At 34.8% G+C, this 21,049-nt stretch overlaps 3 protein-coding genes across 3 annotated transcripts; 1 reads left to right on the forward strand and 2 right to left on the reverse strand.

Annotated features, from left to right (window-relative positions):
* Positions 1 to 5,064: 5,064 nt before the first annotated feature.
* LOC139094213 (gustatory receptor for sugar taste 64b-like) lies at positions 5,065 to 7,981 on the reverse strand. Its single transcript, XM_070645189.1, has 5 exons — positions 7,438 to 7,981; positions 6,405 to 6,568; positions 6,063 to 6,346; positions 5,592 to 5,757; positions 5,065 to 5,262 (listed from the first exon to the last, which is right to left on the reverse strand). Exons 1-5 carry the CDS (start codon positions 7,979 to 7,981, stop codon positions 5,065 to 5,067), a joined length of 1,356 nt encoding a protein of 451 aa, XP_070501290.1.
* Positions 7,982 to 8,064: 83 nt separating this feature from the next.
* LOC139094202 (gustatory receptor for sugar taste 64a-like) lies at positions 8,065 to 11,405 on the reverse strand. Its single transcript, XM_070645178.1, has 4 exons — positions 10,206 to 11,405; positions 9,126 to 9,412; positions 8,819 to 8,984; positions 8,065 to 8,320 (listed from the first exon to the last, which is right to left on the reverse strand). The coding sequence occupies exons 2-4, from the start codon at positions 9,359 to 9,361 to the stop codon at positions 8,138 to 8,140; spliced, it is 585 nt and encodes a 194-aa protein (XP_070501279.1). The 5' UTR covers positions 9,362 to 9,412; positions 10,206 to 11,405; the 3' UTR covers positions 8,065 to 8,137.
* A 6,742-nt stretch (positions 11,406 to 18,147) lies between these two features.
* Positions 18,148 to 19,691, forward strand: LOC139094203 (gustatory receptor 5a for trehalose-like). Its single transcript, XM_070645179.1, has 5 exons — positions 18,148 to 18,240; positions 19,224 to 19,313; positions 19,449 to 19,478; positions 19,548 to 19,575; positions 19,630 to 19,691. Exons 1-5 carry the CDS (start codon positions 18,148 to 18,150, stop codon positions 19,677 to 19,679), a joined length of 291 nt encoding a protein of 96 aa, XP_070501280.1. The 3' UTR covers positions 19,680 to 19,691.
* The last annotated feature ends 1,358 nt before the right edge of the window (positions 19,692 to 21,049 follow it).

Genomic DNA, 21,049 nt, shown 5'->3' on the forward strand with positions numbered 1-21,049 from the left:
ATCCCGTTTCAACTATGCTTTCCCGAAATCCCGGTCCCGGCATCAGGAAAGCATACATACTTACTTAATTCCTGGAACCATGCTCCGACTTGGAGCCTAGGCTATTACAAAAGGCCTTCCCTGACTCTGTTACTGACCACATCACAAAGCTTATACAGAATATGATTGAACATTGTATTCTTAAACTATTTGTGGTACTCTAACCTTAATTGCCTCGGATTATTCAACTGCTTGGCAAAATGTCGTGCTTGCTTGCTTTGCTAGTCGTACAATTATATCAATTGTGATCTAAGGCCTTCCTCAAACGCTGCCTGAAACTGGCTTCCGCTTACAAATTTCCAATACCAAATACCATATCTAAATTAATATTGATTTGCCTAGCAGTAAACTTTAAAATACAAAATCTGATCCAACTTCAAGTTCAAATTCCGATGAATCCAAAAACAACAAGCATACTCTCTAAAAGCCATCAACCAATCATTATCTAAGTGATATTAAATTTAACTTTTTACAAAACCCGACAAACTATAGTTGAACATTTTATGATAACCTATCACTTTACTGTCATATTATACTTAACATTTGAAGCATAAACTTTTTCTTCTAAAAATGTCAAAAAATTCAACAAGTTACAGAAGCGACATTTGAGATCTTAAAGCTACACCACCAACATATATAAATTTTTTAAGCAATTGTAACAATGGCAACCAGGCAAAATAGAGAACTTGATGCTTTTTATTCACATCTGTGGGCGGTTGTATTCCACGAATGTCTCAAAGCACATAGAATTTACAAGCATTGTGTGCCGCCAACGCGATTTTGAAACAAAACAATAAAAAATAAAGTCAATAATCAAAAAAGGCACTGAAGATGAAAATAAGTTGTTCATGTTGACATGTAGGAGATAAATAGAATCGTTTTGTTTTTTTGTCAAAGAACTGCTTACTGCCTACACATTTTAAAGAAATTGAGCATTTTTTTTTTTTTTATTGAAATACCTGCAAGTTATTTATATGACCTTTTACAGTATTATATAGGAAAATTTATATATTTTCTTTTTTATACTGATTTGCCAATGTTTATTAATTTAAAAGGAGAAATATCTTCGCCCACGGTACTCAGTAGTATGAAATTGAGTTGCTGAAGATTGAAAAACATTGAAAAAATGCGCATTTTATTCTAGGAATTTAATTTGATTTTACTGATTCATGTTAAAGGACTGATTTATGTTAAAGTAGTGATTCATGTTAAAGTGCCGGAAAACATTGGAATCAGCTAGGTTAGTCAAAGAACTGTAACTCTGATAAGTAGTCATGGGTTCAATACTTGGGTAGATGATCTATGGTGAGAAGTCGACTCAAATTTATGTACAATTGGGGGTGACATCGACCCTAGTGAACCGTGATCAACTGAACATTAAGTCACAATTGGTGGTGTAGCTATTCTTTCATGCCTGCATTGTGGGATAGAAACAATTAAGTATTGAATTATTAAACCATTACGCCAACGAACTACTTCGACTACCTAAAATTAGTCTAAATTTGATTAATTTTGACCAAAACTACATATCATCTGTGACATCTGTGCAAATTAATCATATTATTTAGGGCTTGTTCACTTATTAGGTAACGTGTTACTGCTTTTAAGGGATGGAAACGGGTCATGTCGAGATTTTGTTATTTGAGAGAGGGCAGAGGGAAAAGAAGGGGACGAGGGTCAAAAAGTTGATTTTACCATTACATAAAAAGTGAACAGTCACTAACAAATAATCCACAACATATAACTTTACCAATAATTTCATTAATCTGATAATTTTTTCCTCCTTGTACATCCCAACATCCCCCACACACAAAACAGTCCCACACATCTTCTTCATAGCATCAACAGCTTATGATAATTACATTCAAATTACATCATGTCCGGTGCCATACGATAGCTTTTGGAAAAATTATCTAGCTCATCATCGACCACATCTTGTAGCAAATATACCATATACACCATATCTATTGCCTGTATATGAGGTAAGCATGTTTATCATTTGCATTTAATTGAATCAACATCAATTTACATTAAAAAATTTTTTTATATCCATCTAGTGGATAAATTTACTTCAAGCGAATGTTGAAAGCTTTAGTGATTCCTTCATCATATTATTAGCAACAGGTATCTCGACACGATTCAGTCAGTTTAATGATCTCTTAAGGAAAATAATACATAAAGATAGGGATTTAATGAATGCGAGCATGTGGAAGAAAATGAGGATGGATTACGTACATTTAATTGATCTACTACATTTTATTGATTCACAAATTAATGTACTAACATTTATTTGTGTTGGACATAATGGATTTCTTATGGCATTTAAAATATTTAATATATTTAGGTATGCTGTACAATAAGCTTATTGATAACATTTTAATAATAATAAATATTTTGCAGGCAACCTCGTTTTAGTACATTAAGTCATGTCAATTTTTGGTTCTTTCTTGTTATATTGATTGCTAGATTATTGGGAATTTTATTTGCATGCGCAAGCATTCATCGACATGCTATAAGGGCATTGGAGTTTTTGAGAATTGTTCCTGGGAAATGCTGGACGAGTGATGTGAGTTTAATGGTTTTTGAATGCAATTTAGGATGGCACGAGGTGATTAAAAGGTCAAAATCAGAGTAGGTAGGACTTTGAGAGTCGGACTCCAATCAGACTCCGGGAATTGAGCTCCAATGAACTTTAATTGGACTTCTGGAATTGGACTCCGCTGGACTCCAATCGAACTTTAAGGTCCGACTCCATTAAACTCTTATCAGACTCCAAAATTCGATTCCGCTGGACTCTAATAGCACTCCAAAGTTTGACTTCACTGAAATCTAAGGACAAACAATGTTCGACTCCATTTAACTCCGATGTAGTCAAACTCCATCAGAGTCCTGGTCAACTCTGATCAAAATGAGACTTATTGACAGTAAATTGCTTGACAGTTTATAGACCTAGTGCCGTTCTACTTTACTCATCATGAGTTGCTTTCAGTTTTTATCCAAAGCTTTCCTTATACGACGTCGTGAGGTGTGCAACTTAGGTAATAAGTGACAGAAGAGTCAGAAATGTGACAAAAAGAGACAAAAGAGTCAAAAAATTGGCATAAGTGTGACAAATAACTAACAAAATTGACCAACTTCGTCACTTTAGTTGTCTGCCTTCTACTTCTTTTACTTCTTTAACGGCCACACAGACCAATTGTAAACTGTGGCCTCCCTAAGATGGCGCTGAAAGCTGATTCTATCCCTGGATTTCGCCTACCAATTACCAATACCAAATACGATGTCCCCTTCCTCGAATACCCTGAATACGTCTTTACCACTTAATATCAATTCCTGATATCATGCACAAAACAATGAATTATTACACAATACAGAATTCCTTTCATAAGACAGCAATAAAGTATCGTTGACTTATTATATAACGCCCCAAAGGAAGGGGATATCGAGGAGATTTTGAATGATCTTCCATAGACAATTTGTTACAGACTAAGATCAAAAAGTTGATTTTTCACATTACTTAATGAATGAACGACCCCAAAGCTTACAATTTCTGAACCAATCATTCATTCTAAGATGAACTCATAATTCCTCAAATATCTTTTAAGTGTTTCAATAATCAAATTATCCTTAATAAAATCTTATCAATTTCTGTCCTTAAATAGTTGAAAATTCTCTACGACATCATCGAATATGAGGAGCCAAATCTAGCATTTTCAATCATTAGAGCCTCTTTCATCACTCGTAACATGATATTGTCGGTAAGATAATTAAATTTCAATAGAATATAAAAAAGAAGAACTCTATAGCTACCTAAAATACACATTTTATTTGACTTGAGTAGCTGTTCGGTACCATGGCAACATTCCAAATTATATTATTCGATCAAGTTCATAATGCGGAGGAAACAGTTTGTAGTATTGTTGAAATTTGAGTGCCTAAAAGTGTGATTGATGATGCAAGAACAAAGCATGTCAAGCTTGGCTGTAGTTTGATACTTTTTATGTCATATCTGTAAATTTTTAATGCTTTAATCATCATAAAGGAACAAAAATTAGTCATTTAAAATCCAATTAGCTTAAAAATATCATTTTTCAGGTTCATCGGAATCAAAATCACATAACTTTTTGAGATATTAAATTTCATGCTTCATATTAAAAATTTTTTATTTTCATTTTTGTAAGCTTTGACATCAAAATTTTATGCTCATAAAAATCTGTATTTCGATAGAAAAAAGTATCTTAAAATTTTTGAATAAATTTATTTGATTTTTTTCTTAGAAATGCTTTAAGCTGTGTTTTAATTTTAAAGGAATTAATGTCTTGCTGTTCATTACATTAGCGGCTTTTTAACTTTTTCTGATTTTAATCTTTAGATTTTTGAAGATTTGTAAGTGATTTAGAAGCTTTTTAGAGTAGGGGTGGGTTACCTGTGGGTATAATGATTAAAGGTTCTTGATTCTTATGATATGAAGGCACTACGACTGACAATCTGTTGCACCTCACCCTGTGGACCTCGATAGCCTTTTCGGATTCCAGGGACATAGCTTGACTTGAGCGGTTGGATGAATTTTACCCAAATAGGGGATTTGACCCTTCCTTCTGGTTATGTCCCATGATCACATCAATTCAGATTCATGTAGCTTCAGAATGCCATCTAAAAGATTTATTCATCCCTAAAATTCCCTCTCTAGCATCCCTGCCTTAAAATTTTAATATTTTAAAATAATAAAAATAACGTTTCTGGAAAATTCAAAAATATTTCTAAAGCTCGTTTTACTGGCGCGAATGAAGCTCTACGCGATTTTCCGATAACAGCTGATTTTCCGACAAAAGTGTTTCAATTTCCACTTTGTACCAATTTTTTTAATTTGAATATTTTTTAACCGTTATACAAATTTATGATTGTAATTTTTAGTAAAGTTATTAATTTTTTGTTGTAGTTTGTTGAATCAACAGGTTCACGTCTATATTAATTTTGCAGTTCCAATAAAATTAGTGTTGACTTCAATAAGCATAAAGCAATGAATTACTGATCAAATACTTCAGTTATATGTATGCAAATTGATCTCTTTTCTTCCTTAACTTCATCAAGAAGAACAAGTTCAAATGTCACGATTGCTCCCATTAAGGCTAACATCATTGTCTTTGTGATATAGAAAAACTTTTGTCCAGAAAATGTGAGTGTTGGGGCTTCAACTATGATTGTGTCGGACAGTCTTTTGAGCTAAAATTTGAAGAATAGATTGAAATATTAGGTTAAGATCTGTAGGTTGTAGCTTGGGTTCATAATAGTCTGGATATTATGTCTACACAGTCTGAGTGGAATGGATCTGTTTGATTAGTTGTTTGTCTAGTTCTAAAGACTAATGTTGGTAAACGATTGGAACCGGTCATGTAACTGGTCAACTAAAAACTTGTCCATTTGGCCATAAATAAGTAGGCCAACTTAGAAAATTGCACCCAGAAATCAAGCTAGAAATGCTAAAACCATTTCCAAAATCATTTTTTTCAAAAAAAGCAGCATAAAGTCAACAAAACTAGGTTAAAACTTACATCGATTGTCCAATGGGTTGACGGAATCATTCGAATATAGTTGACTGTATCACTTGCAGCATCGTGTATTTTTGAACATGACAGCAGTGTTGAGAAGATTCGCAATGCCAAGAAAAAGATGTAGAACCAGAAATAGAGGTCATCCAGTAAGGAATATCTATTTGGACTGTAATTTATAAAGAGAAATTGATTAGTAATTATCAAGTAATGTTCGTTGAATGTAGATCAGAGTCGGTAGATTGGTGACTGGAAAAAGTCAGAAATGTGTCAGAATTTCCTTGATTCTGAAGAAGAGGATTAAGAGTTTGAGTCAACTCAGTTACAGCCTTCAATTCTAATTACTTGAACAAGCTTCAAATTGAACTCCTCATCCTACCTTGTGTTCCTCGAACAAAGAGTCTTTATTCATTCAAAATCAATTCCCCACACCCAACATCAAAATTCCAACTCTGATTCTCACAAGATTCTTACTTTAAAGCACTAAAAATTTTAATGATCAACACCAGCATGTTATGTGCAAGCGACAATAGTATGAGAAATGATATTTTCGAGTCAATGAAGTAGACAAGATCCACAAGTTGATAATAATGAATTCTCATATTACGAAAATTTTCCGTCGTCATTAATTTTTCATCCTTTGAAACAGCTTCAAAATGATTATTGAATTGATCAAAACGAAACTTGATGCCAATGGATAGAAGAAGAACTATGATGTCACTAAAGTTCCATGCAAATGCTTGAAGTAAATTAACCCACTGTAAATGAGGAATAATTAGCATTTTTAATGTGATAATTGGACTTTTAATTACATACCTCATACAGCGGTAGCTCATATGGACTATATGGAAAATTGTATGCTAAATGCGGTCTATAAATCCATAAAAAATTATGCCAAAAATCTGTTGAAATCGGTGTGCATTCTCTTAGCTGAATTTTATTGTTCTCAATGCCTTTGGATAGAAATATGATGTGCTCAGCTGAAAATTAGACTTAATTTAGTAATAGTAAGGCTATCTGATAAGCTTAGTTTCAAATGTAGCAGGCTATTAACCTACTAATCGCAGCCTGTTTGTAGGGCTGCTACCCTACAGGCGAGGAGTTTCTAAAAGCTTTTAATCAATATTTTAAACTAGTTATCCCGACACAATTTCGATCAGCGGTGTTCTTTGTGAAAACAATGAAGATCAAACACTTGACTTATGGTCAATCACACAGCATCCTCAATTTCCAAATGGACACCCCCCATGTCAGGTTAACAGCCTCTCCAATTTCCAAGTTTTCACTCATCTTGACAAAGCGACAGCCACTTCAAATTTCCAGTGATCAGCCATCATGCCAGATCGCCAACTTCCAGAGCTCCCTAACAGATGATCCAATTGTTTGACCGCCAATCCAAGCATTGCTCTAGAGAGCTTGACCAGCAGAAGATATTAATCGAAAAGTACTCAAGCGAAAATATGGCTGGATAGGTCATACACTTTGGAAACGGAACACTAAAGAAATTGTCGTAAGTGGGACGGAAGCACAAACTTGTTTCACTTCCTTTTGTTTGAATCAACAACAAAAAAGTCATCCTAATGCTCTAAAAGCAACACGGCGTCAATTAGGAGTTACTCCAAGAGTCTAGACTTGTTTTACTGTAACCGCGGCACACAGTTTGTACAACACTGCATTATAGTAATAAAGAGTATGAAAAAAGCAATTGAGAAATTTATAAACCATCTAGCAACTCTACTCAAATTACATCCCATTTCAGCCAACTCAAACCCACGCAGTAAAGAGCCCATAAAAGTCCAAAGACAACGACATGACAGAAAGTCATTAAAATATTCAATTAAAAACTCACCTAAAACAAGAATAACTGCAATCGCAAAAACAATACGAATTCGTCTGGACAAGCTCCATCCTTTAGTATTGTACGGCTCCCTTAAGAATACATCCTCACAATTTTGCCATCTCATCATAATAAATTTCCATTTTCGTCCCAAGAAAAACAGCATATAAGCTCGTATCATTGCCGTTATAAAGAATAGAAAACTTTCAGCAAAATGAATATTAAATCCCAAACGTAAAAGACGTCTCGTACCCATACAACTCTCAATTGTACCAAAAAATAGAAATAATATTGAATAAATTGTTTTTGGTGATTTCCATCGAAAATTTAAATCCTTTTCACTTTTTCCTAAGACACCATCAACAGGTAACATACCAAATATTTGACCCAAAAGTAATGCAGGTCCGACAGCTTGATGAAATGATTCATGTTTTTTTGTTGAGTCTAATTGAGTTTTAACGAGACTTCTTGGTGAATTTTGGTCCTGTTCTTTATCAAATTTATCATTGTCATTTTTTGACTTTACGATTATAATTGATGGACGTTGTGTTGTCATGCTTAGCTTTAAAATAATTCTAAATCATAAACTGGAACATTAAGTTGTAAAAAAAAATTGCAATTGTAATTAACGCACTAATTCTTTCTTTATTTATAAGGATAATTATCATGTTGCTAACTAACTACATGTCACTGCCTTCATACATAAATAATTTTAATCGATTGAGGCACAAAGACCTTCGACATGAGCTTCAATTTCATCAAGTAAAATTATTTCAAATGTTATTATCGTTCCGATCATTGACAGGATCGTACCTTTGGTGATGTAGAAGAACTGCTTCCCTGTGAAGCCAATTGATGGCGCTTCTATTGATATTATGTCATGTAGACGGTCCATCTGGGGATGTAAAGAAAAAATGAGCTTTATGGTAGTCAAATCTGGAAGATTCGAAGCTTTGGGTTATGTGACGCTTAGTGTTAATGACGACTTAACTAAATCTAGACCAAGACCTAGCTAGACCTAGATTCCATTGACGACATTACTGTCTTTAGCAGTGGTGGGCAACCTCCACCGAACCCACTCGTGACAGACGATTTCATGGCATTTCCAAAGATTTTTGGAAGCACACTCGTGTTCCAAGGTACACAGGTTGCCCACCACTGACCTATAGGCTGCAAACCGCATTTCAGAGTCTGAAATCCAGCATTTCCAAAGCATATGATTCGAAAAAGGACATTTGAACAATTTCCCATGCCGAGTCTCGAACCCATGACCGCTAGGTCGGTGTGCAATAATGTAAATCCCAAAGTCGTAAACCACTACGCCACCGAGTCATTCTAGTGCATATTATGAAGTCTACAAAAAATGCTTTTAAACCCCTTTAAAAATACTTACATCCGAGTTCCATTTATCTTGTGGTATTTGTCTGATGTAAGTCAATGGCCTGCATGCTGCCTCATTTATCATCGCTGGCAGGTACAGCACAAGGAACGTCCTTGTTATCAGAAAAACCACAAAGAACCAGAAATAAATTGTATCTAGAATATCAATCCTTGTTGGCCTGTAAAGAGATCATTTAGAGATTATTGCCATTACACATGACATGGCTGTTCATATGAAATTTAATTGTGGCTTTAACATTTCCTAGATATCCGCAAATACAATCAATTTAGTCCATTAAAAATTCTATTTACATACTCACCGAAATGCAAAAAAGCACTTCAAAAGAACCGTCAACATGTTGTGGCTTGCTGATATTAAAACAACTCCTGATATATGGGAATCGATAAATTTTGTTAGTTCCAATAATTGAATATAATGTGTACGCAAATCACGCCAAATTGTTGGCTTACATTCATTGTGTCTATTTTGAATAATTTTACGGAACAAATGGTTATATTGATTAAATCTAGTTGTAATGCCGATGGATAACATCATAATGAATATATCTGCATAGCTGAATGCAAATGCTTGCAATAAATTTATCCACTGTGAATTATTGGAAAGTAAAAAATAAATTTTTGTGGCTTAATAAATTCAATTTTTGTTATCTGAATTTTAGTGGAAATAAATGGGAGGTTGGAGGGTCGGTCGGAAATGATTTTAATTGAATTTATATTTAAAGTGCTGTAGGTGGATGCATATATGATTTTATTATCTTTTTATGAAGCCACTGTATTGATTGAATTTTATGTATTTTTAGATTTTGAATGGCAGTGATTAGAAATGAAGCAGAATAGATAGCCTTGAATTTTGGCATTATGGACCAATTCCAAAGTCTGATTCCAATACATAGAAGGAAGCGACTATCGGCTTTCAGTACAACTTCTAGGCTCAATTCCTAGTCAAGTCTAATTATGCAGGATAAATCAGGTCTGTATGAAGTTTTCGCGTCCTTGCTATAAGCAGAGCATGCAATAGGTTTGGATCCAACATTAAACTGTAGATATGAAGGATATGGTACAATAGGTTCTCGGATCGATATCTCTAATTTTCCAAATCCTAAATGACTCAAAGTTTGGATAATTCTCCGATACAGCATAGGTACTCCACTGATACAGTACAGTACAGTGGTATACCTGGTGTGGCAAAATGGAACCGTGCTCAAAATTTATCATCTGAATCACACTTCTGTGCCATTTTACCAAATCAGGAGTGCAAATGTAGCTTACTGTACCATTATATACCATCCCATCACCGAGTAAATTAATTCTTTCATCACAATGCATCCAGTACATGATGCTGAACCCTTAATGGATATGGATAAGGTATGGATACTCACTTCATAAACAGGCAACTGCCATGGCGCATATTTCACAAAATGTCTCACATGTGGTCGATACCTAGCCAGAAAATTGTCCCAAAAAATTTTTGATTTTGGATTACAATATTCAATTTGTAAAAAATTGCTGTGGATTGCATATGCTAGGAAGAAGAAGTGTTCAACTGAAAAGAGAAATTTTGTTAGATCCTGTGGCGGTGAAATGGCATCAGTAGCCTAAATGGTAGAGCGTTGGCCTTACGTGCCAAAGGTCCTGGGTTCAATCCCAGGCCATGTCTAATTTTCGAAGCTCTTTTTCCATTTCACCGTTCTAGTTATGAAGCTCGGTTCGTGTGTTGGGTGGAGTTTTGAGGTCTTTGGCACATAATGTGTCTCCACTGCTAGGTATACAAGGATATACTAGTATTTGGATGACTTTCATTACGAAATCTTGCGCACACGTATTGTAACTAGGTACATTGCAGGGTACATCAGGTCTTATGACGTACTCGTGTCTTTGCAATGTGCAGAGCTTGCAAGTGGTTCGGATCCCACTATAAACTGTAGGTCTAAAGGGTGTGGTACAACAGATTTAAAATCGCAGTGCCTCCACCTCATAAGGCTGGGCCCTTCAATCATTATATATATATATATTATATAGATCCTGAGTTTGCTTAAGGCAGTGTTGTCCAATCTGTATGCCGCGGTACACTAGTGTGTCATCTGTTTTGTTTGGAAAAGTTATGGATCTATTTCCGTGTGCGGTTGCAGTCTCTTGTTACCATAAAGGTGTAACGGAGTACGAACAAGGTTGAACAACACTGGTTTAAGAGTTAAAGGATGTTAGGTAGATTAAAACAATTGTGAACAACCTGTGTGCCACAAATGTGCCACGGTATACTAGTGTGGGGTTTCAATCGAGGCTGACTACCAGGATGTGCCGCAAAAAGTTGGCCACCACTGGTTTAGAACATGGATATAAAGCATCCTTGACAAAGCTGGAAGTCGAACCGAATTTTAAAGTCCAAACGTTAATTCCGAACAAAATCCGAGTCATCCAAACAGCACAACGTGTTTGTTAGGGCACCGGTACGTTGCCATAGTAACGGTAAGACGCTAAGTTGCCCTGACGGCACCATGATTGCTGATTTTGGCTGATTTTGACCCATTTTTCTATAGAAAACGTTGATCGCCCTATTGTGCTGCTCGGTTCGACTTCAAGCTTCACCTTTTATTATTAAAACTTTCAATTTACCAAATATACATCCAGCAATTAATCCAAATATTATTGAAAGTTTGCATCTTAATGTAAATCTCTTCATTATATAAGGTTTCCTTAAGAACACAGTTTCTCGCTCCTTCCAATACATCATAATACTCCTCCATTTTATAGCTAGTCGAAATATCATTAATGACCGTACCATCGACAAAACATAAAACAGTATAGATTCAGCATATCCGATTGAAAATCCAATTACAATAAGTCTACGAATAGCAAGACAACTTTCAATACTTCCAAAAATAAGAAAGATTATTGAATAAATTGCTCTAATGGATGTCCACTCAAACCTTAAATTATCTTCATTATTTGATAAAATGCCACTAACTGGAAGCATGGCAAAAAATTGACCAAATGTTAGAATCGGTCCAATTGATTCATGAAATGATTTATTTTTTACTTCCTTTGACATCCTTTTTTGTGCCTTAAAAATCAAGCACGTCTTTAGACCTTTTTGTATGTTTACTTTTGACGCTTTAAACAAATTTTTCATGCTTGAATGTACAAAACGGTCAACAGTCATTGATGCATTTTGCTCATGATTAATGGACATTAGCTGCATGCAATAAACTTTATGTCCAAGAAATGTCGTTTTAATTATTTCGAGATTTTTTTTATGGTGTCGTTAATTCACCTTTCATAGCTTTTACTGCCCTGTGCATGTATTTTATTATAATAATAACTTTTATGGATCAGTTTAGTTAGTCGAATTTGGAAACGGATATGATAAGAATGGCGAAACAAATAAAACTGAAAACGGGAAGTTTCCTGTTGAACTATTGATACTGGACAACGGAAAGCGGGGTTTTGTGATATCAGACAAGAGTTTTTATTGCTGTACGGTGGGATGGAGAGATGTTAGGGTTGTGATTTTAGCTTGTAAAGGTGATTTGTTTTGTGTGAGAATTCAAGGTTTAATCACGGGTAGGGTTTTCAATACCGGTATCGAAATACCGGTATACCGAAATTATTTGAAAACCGAAATACCGGTATTGAAGATTTTCGAATACCGGTATTTTCGGTATGGAAAAATATAAGGGAAATTTTAAAGTTTTAGTATATTTCCGGTAAAATTTAAATTTTTTCTATCAAATGAAACGCTGAGAATTCATGCGTGTTCATAAAACATAACCAAAAAAATTATTTATACTCGTTTAAAGTCAAATTACGTGTTAAACTTAACATATGAGTTTTATATCGAACCATTAGTTGGAAAATTGTTTTAACTAATTTTAGTTTTCATTATTAAAAAATGAAATGCACAATAATGTTTCTGAGTTTACAAAAACCTCGTCTTCTTAGGGTTAGTTAACTATTTTGCATTTATTAACCCATAAGAACATATGAAAAATAGTTCCAATAATGAAAAATTTATAGTTTTTATATGCTTTCTCGCTATCGGTATCGGGATCGGGATTTCCCGGGATCCCGAAAATTTCAAAAGTCGGGATCGGGATTGAAAATTTTAATTTTGTAGATAATTTTTACATCTTAAATGAAAAATTTTAAAAATTATTTGGAAAACTTTAATTTTTTTCTAAAAACGAAACCATTTTTTAAGGTTTTTACACAATTAAATTGATAGTTTGAAGATTTATTAAAAATTTTAGTAAACGGAAAAATTTCAAAAACGAAAAATTTTAACAATTTTGTGACTTTAGACAGCAATTTGGTCTGAATTTCGGATACCGGTATGATACCGGTATACCGGTATTGAGATTTTTCAATACCGAAATACCGGTATTGAAAATTCGGTTCGGTATTGAAAACCCGTGATTCACGGGTATGAGATTTGGTAGGATAAATTCTTTAACGAATTATATGGATTGGCAATGCTGCTCACAGTCTTCAATTAAAAGGTACAGATATGAATGTCAAGAAAGGTGTCATGTCTGTCACATCCTCACTCGTTGAACAGTTATTGACACCGAAAAACAAACCTTAACCTAGTTATGCCTAGACAAACACAGAAACTACTCTGAAAATGTTTGTGACATGTCCGATTGAACCTTCTATCTACAACAGTGTTGTTCAAACTGTATGGCACATGCTGTGTGCGGTTACGGTCGAGACTTACTATCCAGAAGTGCTGTGGTGCAAAAAAATTTGGACAACTTTGATCAGTAAACACTTAAGGTTCAAAATCTACCCAAGAGTGCTGTGGCGGAGAAAAGATTAGTCAAAACTGATCTATAAGCCCTAAAGGTTCAAAAACAAAATATCCTAGGCTATTCTCGACTTCGAGACACTTGACAATGTCGAGACAGTAGAAACCCATAACACTCACCTCAATTCCCTTCCGTATTTTTATTTAATATCATGATGATAATTGGTATGGGGAACTAAGAATATTCATGCATACATAGCAATTTTCAAACATGATATGACTTATTTTGTTTATTGAATTCTAAAGCAGGTTCTGAAATTCCATGAAAGGATCCAAATTAGTAAATTTTAAGATCATGGACTGATTAAAGATGCTTACTTAATGCGGTGGTCTTATACATCAACTAAAGCCCACTCGGCACAAATTATTCGTGGCACCCAAGTGGATCTAAGTCATTTGGGGTCAAAGTGGTAATTTTAATGCTAACTGTCATGAAAATAGCAACTTTAGTTCCATGTGGCCGTCATTTCGATGTCATGTGGCCGTCAACTGGCTACAATCGAAGCCTTCTGCCGATCGGGTAGCCAATAACTATCAATACCATCTAATTCCCCTGACTTTACTCAATAATATTATCAGAACTGCTCTTTGTATGCTACAGAATTTTATGTGTAATTCCTCACATAAAAATAGAAAAAAATCTATTAAAGCATCTGAAAAGCTCCTGAAACTTCGTCAGCACACAAAAATTACACAAAACTTTTTTACAAATCCTCATAATCGCTTGAAGATGCATGTCAATATGTACCAAACAATCCAAATCAATTTTTTTCTTCTTTACAGATCAAAACTTTTGCAATAACAACCTAAAGTTAGTGGTCTAAGAGTCATATAAAGTTTAGGGGGTCGTTTGTATATGATGTCATGTGTGTTGAGAGTGGAGGGGGTGGGGGTTTGGGGGGTTTATAGAGTGTGGTTTAGGAACGCGGTCATCAACAGACAAATAGCGAACAGGATGACGGCATTAAGTAAATAAGAAGGCAGGGCACTATTCAGAGAAAGTTTTGGAGGTCAAAATACCCCCTTTTTGGACAAAAATCTTCAATTTGGTATCCCAAAACGCCATCTATCCATCCAAAATATCATATAACCCTTCGTAACCCCCTCAATAAATTTCTTTCTTGCTCAAGCCCTGTTAGAGACTGCGGTAGCAAGCTGTAGAGCCAGCTTCAGGCGCCGACTGAGGGAGGCCATGGATCACACTTGATTTGTATGGCCAGCTAATGAATCAATGAATGTTAGAGAGTGCAATCTGAGGATCCAAACCATACGGATACTAATCTGTCAATGACACTGTATCCCGAACTGGCAGAAGGTTTCGAAGGATAGAGCTGTCTTTAGGTATTCCTTACGAGCGGCAATGGGTCCTTCTGTGCCCCAGCCTAGGAAGTAAGTAAGTAATGTCAATGCAACTCGTTTGTGGTTGTGTGGCTGAGAGGTTAAGCGTACGATCAGAAATTTTGTAGTTCTCTTATTTTTGAAGGCGTTGTCCTGTCCACATGCTATCAATAGTCAGCTTCATGAAGAAGGCTCCATAACCAGCAAGGTAAGCAAGGGAAGTAACAGAATATGCCTAAAAGCTCAGTCATATCCTGACATCATTTACAACCATTCCCCCATCCATCGTTATTACGAAAAAAAAGTTCAATAAAAGTAAGCATAACTTTTGATGGCATTTTTCATTAAAAAAATCTCCTTTATAGCTGTAAACAGCTTAGATCTAATTGAAATATTTATGAAGTCTATAAAAAGACACTCTAATTTTCAGGACAATGGAAGTTTATTGGAAAGTGCTTTACACAAGAAACGGAATTAAAAATTTAATGAAACAACAATTAAGTCCTCATTTTTATTTCGTGTCTGGTTTAATATGAGGTTATTTACAGGACATGTTTACGCCTTTATTGCAATTGAAAATGTCATTAACAGGAACTGGACATTGTTAGTCTGTTGTGTACTCTCATAACAACATGTACAAAAACTTTGAAATTCAATTTCGAAATAAATTATTGGAGGATAAAAAGTTAAAAGATAAAATCAAGAAGAACGCAAGTAAGTGTCAGTTCCATATGCTTCTTGTTCCACATAAAGTCAATTTTATAATTGTTTGTGACCTTTTTTTATTGTTGTTGTTGTTATGTCTCTATTCTTTACAGTCCATAACAAACCTGAAGACTTGAAAAGTTTTCATGAAGTTCTGGGACCGGTCATAGCCATCGGCAACATTTTTAGTATATTTCCAGTTGCTGGAATTTTATCAAAGAATGTCGAGTCGTTACAGTTTAAGATTTCGTATCCTATAACAATCTACTCAATTATTGTCAACTTTTGTCTGCTTGTTGAATTTTTTACGCTTTTTGTGTTCCTTTACAAGGCTCCATTTCAATTTTTTATGGTCGGTGAGTATTTTTTTTTTGTTGTTTGTCGGTCGATGGATATTGTTAATGTTTTATGGCTCATTTTGTGAATTTTGGATGGAAATTATTATGGATTGTAAATATTTTAATCGTTTCCTATTAGCAGAACTTGGCTGAGTAGCACAAGTTGATAAGTCGACCAAGAATCTCTCGGGTTCCGGAGAGACTCTGATTTGACTATTAGTCGACTTTTCTGTACGATATCACCCAAACAGCTGAAGCATCAGACAATCGCTTAAGAAACATGCAAATAGGGTTCACAAGCATATTCTCCAATTATGCTATTACGAAATAGCTTGTCTAAGGAGACTGCCTATGCAACACAGGCATTATGGTGCAGAGAGACCACTTTGGTATCTGAAAGCGGTTTCTTTGACAGAGTCAACTTCGAGTGCTGGACATGGTTTCAGGTTCGATTTAAATCAGGATTCTTTTTTAAATCAGGCATCATTTTTGTGTCCAGGATTGGCAGGACATTGAGAGTTCAAGCTCCAAAAGTCCAAAAAGACCCATTCACAATGGTCTTACCAACTTTGTCTGAGTCACTCCAACCTTGTGTCGACTTTCGAACTCGTGCTGTTCGTTTTAGTTTAATATGAATTTATGGATCTAGTTTGACAAAGTGATGGCTTATAAATCAGAAGATAAATTCCAAAATTACATACGCCTTCAATTTTTCACCCTTAAACAAACTTTTCATCATAAAACCAAAATTGAAAAATGTTTTTAAAGTGGAATCATCATAAAAAATTGTTTAATGACTTTGTTTAATTTAAGATCCCACAAAAAATATTTTATGATGAAATTTTTAATGACGAGAGACAATTTTCCCAAAAATTTAATAGATATCCTAATTAAAGTATCAAGTTAAAGTGACTATTGTTATTTGAAAAAATTGTCGAGACATCAAAATTTAAAAATTCAGATCTGTCGCTTTCATGCGGAAGTGCTCATAAATTATAAGCCTATAAGACTTTTGTTGCTGTAAGACTTCATGTAGAATTCGAGTCAATTTCCAGCTCTAGTTTTAAAGACAAAAATTCCAAGATTCATAAAAACTAATGTTTGTCCAAAAATGCAAGCCCGTAGTATTGGACGAACTATAAGGTTTAGCCAAAAACTACAGTCCTGTGCATCTAAAATGCAGGATTTGCAGACCAAGCTCTACAATACTTATTAATATTTACAATCCATACCTAAATCTAGATCAATACTCAGTAACAAGAATATCAAGTTCCAACAAAAAGCCCACATTTCCTTCTCACGACCATTTATGCCATAATAATCATAAAACAATAGTCCGCAACCAATTTCTTGTCTTCATTTTTATCCACAAATATTTCTTTTTTATTATCCATCAATTTATGCTGCTGACTACATAATAAAGGACAAACAATATTCACATTTGTATGTACATTCGGTGGAGTTTATTTCTTTTATTTGTCAACAAAATGGAAGAATTTTATGACTGCATGGTGGAATGACGAGAAGCACTTTCTAGTACAGCCATATTCCGATAAAATAAAAAGTACATACGTGAAAAAAATTCGATTTTTGGCAATATCCACAATATTACTATCCATACTCGATCATTATATTTATCTCATATCAGCAATACAGAATACAAAGATAAAAATTCTCGACTGCGATGCATCAAAACGTGATTTTTGGCGGATTCTGTTCGTAAATGAACGTCAAGTATTTTTTATGCTGCTGCCATACCATTCAGCACTTCTACCATTCTTAGAATGGTATGAAGTTGTTAAAACAATGTGTTGGACATACTCGGAAGTTTTTGTATCATGTGTATCGATTGCGCTTTCGACTCGATTCCAACAACTCACAAATCGTTTGAAATTTTATGAGAAGCACCATTTGGCTGAGTCATTTTGGAATGAAATACGTGAAGACTATAATACTGTATCGAATCTTGTACTTAAAGCTGACAAGATTTTATCACCGATTGTCGTTGTCTATTCATTCAGTAATTTATTTTTCATTTGTCAAAAGATATTTATGCAGTTTGAGAAGAAGAAAATAGCATGGGATCGATACTATTCGCTGTATTCGTCAGTATTTCTCATCACAAGGACAACTTACATGCTGTATTTTGCTGCTGAGGTGAATGAAAAGTCACGTGAAGTTTTGCAGATTTTGAGGGAAGTGCCGAGTGAGACGTTTGATGGAATCAATGTAAGTTTGAAGATATTTTAATGATATTTAGTGATTAGAAGACTTAAAAGGCACACGGTGAAGAGATTGCTGAAAATCGGTCCCTCGGTCATATGTTTTCTCGATACTGGGATCCAGACCAGGCAATCCCGGGATTGTTCCGTTTCGAATCTCGAAAAATCTTAGTGATAAGCCTTGATCAAAACCGCACACTGCATATGGTTCATGACATTTCCCCACAATTTTTGATGGTGGACTTATGTATAGCGGTTTCCAAGTTGTCCTCCACTGCTCTAGTTCCAGAACAATTTTCCAAAAATTTTCCTGACCCACTTATGTGCCGCGATATAAGGTTGCCTTCTACTGCTCCAATTCTAGACCAGAGCTTTAGGTCAAGACCAGCGTTCTAGTTCTTGAGTCAAGTTGGATCCCGGGGATCAGATTTTTGGACATTTCAATGATATGTGCCTTTCTATGATATGTGCGACCTTGTGCCTTTCCTGTGATATGAATGGTTTTGGGGTCTAGGTCTATTGAAAGAAAAGCACTTAGTTTAGTCCCCGAACGGCACATCATGTTCACTAAGACACTGTTATGTCGCCATATTAATAGTTAGACAAAAAGTTGTCCTTTTGGTACTGTGATAGCTGATTTTGACTCATTTGTAGGGTGATAAATTCGATTAACTTCCTTATAATGTCCATTATTTGGATTAGGAGAGTTAAGGAGTATTAACGTGGCTTGATATAGGAACTTATATAGGAACGCGCTTCTTAACGTCACTAAGTACCTGTCAAAAATCAGCTTTTTGTACTGTGCCTCTAATATGACCTTCTATTAACCCCCTTAAATGCGCTTCATCCACTCCCATACAAAAACCCTACTCAATTTATCAATTTTATCCTCTTTTGTGATTGATTTCCATGACATACAATGACTTATGTGAATAAATATTTTTTCTTCCTTTTCTCCTTCCATTTCATTTGTATTTTTCTTTTATTTAGTACCATCGACTTCTTGATGTCGTACATTCAAATTGTGTTGCCTTGTCAGGATATCGATTCTTTTATGTAACAAAGTCAATGATACTTGCTGTGAGTATGAAATGTATATAAAAGTAATATTAAGCAGAAGTCTTGCCATGTATTCAGCTCACATCTTTTGAGGTTTTTTTCTTATGTTTATTATAAAATCAATATTTGAATTTTTTGTCATCTTTAAATTTAAAGCTTGCTGGAACGATTTTAACATACGAATTGGTACGGTGATATTTTTAGAGATTTTTATGGATTTTTTTTCTAAGGACATGAAATTGTATTTTCTTGCAGGTGTTGCTTCAGCAGAGAAGTGATATTGGTAAGGAACTTGTGCTTCCTTTTGTAACTGTATTTGACCTAATTTTTTTCGCAGACGTTGACCACAACGTTACATCAAATGCATGTGGGGAGATGACAATATAATTTACATGATGCCTTATTTGTGATGATGATTGAACTTTGTTTTGAATACAATGCTTTGAAATTATATTCGACTGAACACAAACATATCATTGCTGATCCTTTTAAAATTTTAAATAAAATCGATTGCCAAGTGCTTAATGCTTTGTTTACTAATTATAAGTTTGGAATAAGGGAGGGAAATTCTCGGTCTACACTTAGGTAACAGGTAATTGAGTCAACAACAGGAACATATGTGATCTAAGTTCCACATAGGATCATGGTTACAGTAAGTAAGCAAGAGATTAAACCGGAGCAAAATCTAAGTTCCACATAGGAGTATGATTACAGCAAGTAAGGAAGTGATTAAACCCCGGCAACACAATACGACGAACCACACTTTCCGCTGTAAAAATGGGTCGAAATCTACTGATGCGATGCCGTCAGGGCAAGTCCGTGTCTTAACTGACTCGGCGATGCAGCTGTATCCTCAGTGATGCTGGGATCAATTTTCTTGTAAATTCTGACAATACTCCCTCGTTCGTTAGCTTTATGGAGTCCCGAAAGTCTAATTATGACTTGATCTCGTACATTAAGCAGTCGATGCATCTCAACTTCTGGAGAAAGACAAAATTTGGATGTAGCTGAATTCGAACCAACGGCTTACAAAGTGATTTGTTTTAGCATCCCGAATTAATGAAATCAGAGTTCGTCAAAAAAAAAGCAGGACTGCAGACATATAATGCAGATCTGCAACCCTGGACGAACTATAAGGTACAGTTAAAAACTGTAGTTCTGGGCATCTGGAATACAGCCCTTTAGTTCATGGCCAAATCCCTAAATAAAAGACATATCTACAGTAAAAGTCATATAAATTTTATTCTATTTTTTTCCAAGCACATTTCATACAAATCGAAGTCTGTACAGATGCTTAAAGACACAATGATTTGCCGACGGCGTAGGTGCATGGACCCGACGGAATATTGTCCTTGATAAAGTCAGCAATGTCCAAATAGCGCTATTTGGGTATATTCTCAATTATATGATACAGTCAATAAGATTAGGATTCATCCATTAAGGGATGATTAAAAATGTAGACCCTAAAATTAATTCTGTTCTATTCTATTCTAATTAAAAATTTGTTGGATCTCTATTTTCACAAATTATTGATTCCTAATAATAATAGCATTGATGTGGAATAACTTCACTTGAGGAGTAAATCGCGAGTCAGGAATAATGAAGAAATTTTTCGGGTGGTAATAACTTCACATACACCTACAAAGTGTAAGTAAATTTATTCCGACATGTTGCAGGAATAACTTCATTTCAAGTTTCTCTGGATTTCGATAGTTCTAATTTTTTTCCTCCTAAATATGATTTGCTAATTTTAGTAA

The sequence above is a fragment of the Chironomus tepperi genome, unplaced genomic scaffold (assembly GCF_022539635.2).
Source record: "Chironomus tepperi strain 1889 unplaced genomic scaffold, CSIRO-AGI_Ctep_v1 contig_351, whole genome shotgun sequence".
NCBI lineage: Eukaryota > Metazoa > Arthropoda > Insecta > Diptera > Chironomidae > Chironomus > Chironomus tepperi.

Bases quoted from the DNA above. Each gene is read 5' to 3' on its own strand.
- LOC139094213 (XM_070645189.1), bottom strand. From the start codon at position 7,981: ATGACAACACAACGTCCATCAATTATAATCGTAAAGTCAAAAAATGAC. The intron at 6,347-6,404 runs GTATGTAATTAA...CCTCATTTACAG, and splicing joins ATGAGCTACCGCTGTATGAG to TGGGTTAATTTACTTCAAGC. The intron at 5,758-6,062 runs GTAAGAATCTTG...TATAAATTACAG, and splicing joins AAAATTTTTAGTGCTTTAAA to TCCAAATAGATATTCCTTAC.
- LOC139094202 (XM_070645178.1), bottom strand. From the start codon at position 9,361: ATGATGTTATCCATCGGCATTACAACTAGATTTAATCAATATAACCAT. The intron at 8,985-9,125 runs GTGAGTATGTAA...ATCTCTTTACAG, and splicing joins AAGTGCTTTTTTGCATTTCG to GCCAACAAGGATTGATATTC. The intron at 8,321-8,818 runs GTAAGTATTTTT...TTACATCCCCAG, and splicing joins AAGATAAATGGAACTCGGAT to ATGGACCGTCTACATGACAT.
- LOC139094203 (XM_070645179.1), top strand. From the start codon at position 18,148: ATGCTGTATTTTGCTGCTGAGGTGAATGAAAAGTCACGTGAAGTTTTG. The intron at 18,241-19,223 runs GTAAGTTTGAAG...TCTTTTATTTAG, and splicing joins AGACGTTTGATGGAATCAAT to TACCATCGACTTCTTGATGT. The intron at 19,479-19,547 runs GTACGGTGATAT...ATTTTCTTGCAG, and splicing joins CGATTTTAACATACGAATTG to GTGTTGCTTCAGCAGAGAAG.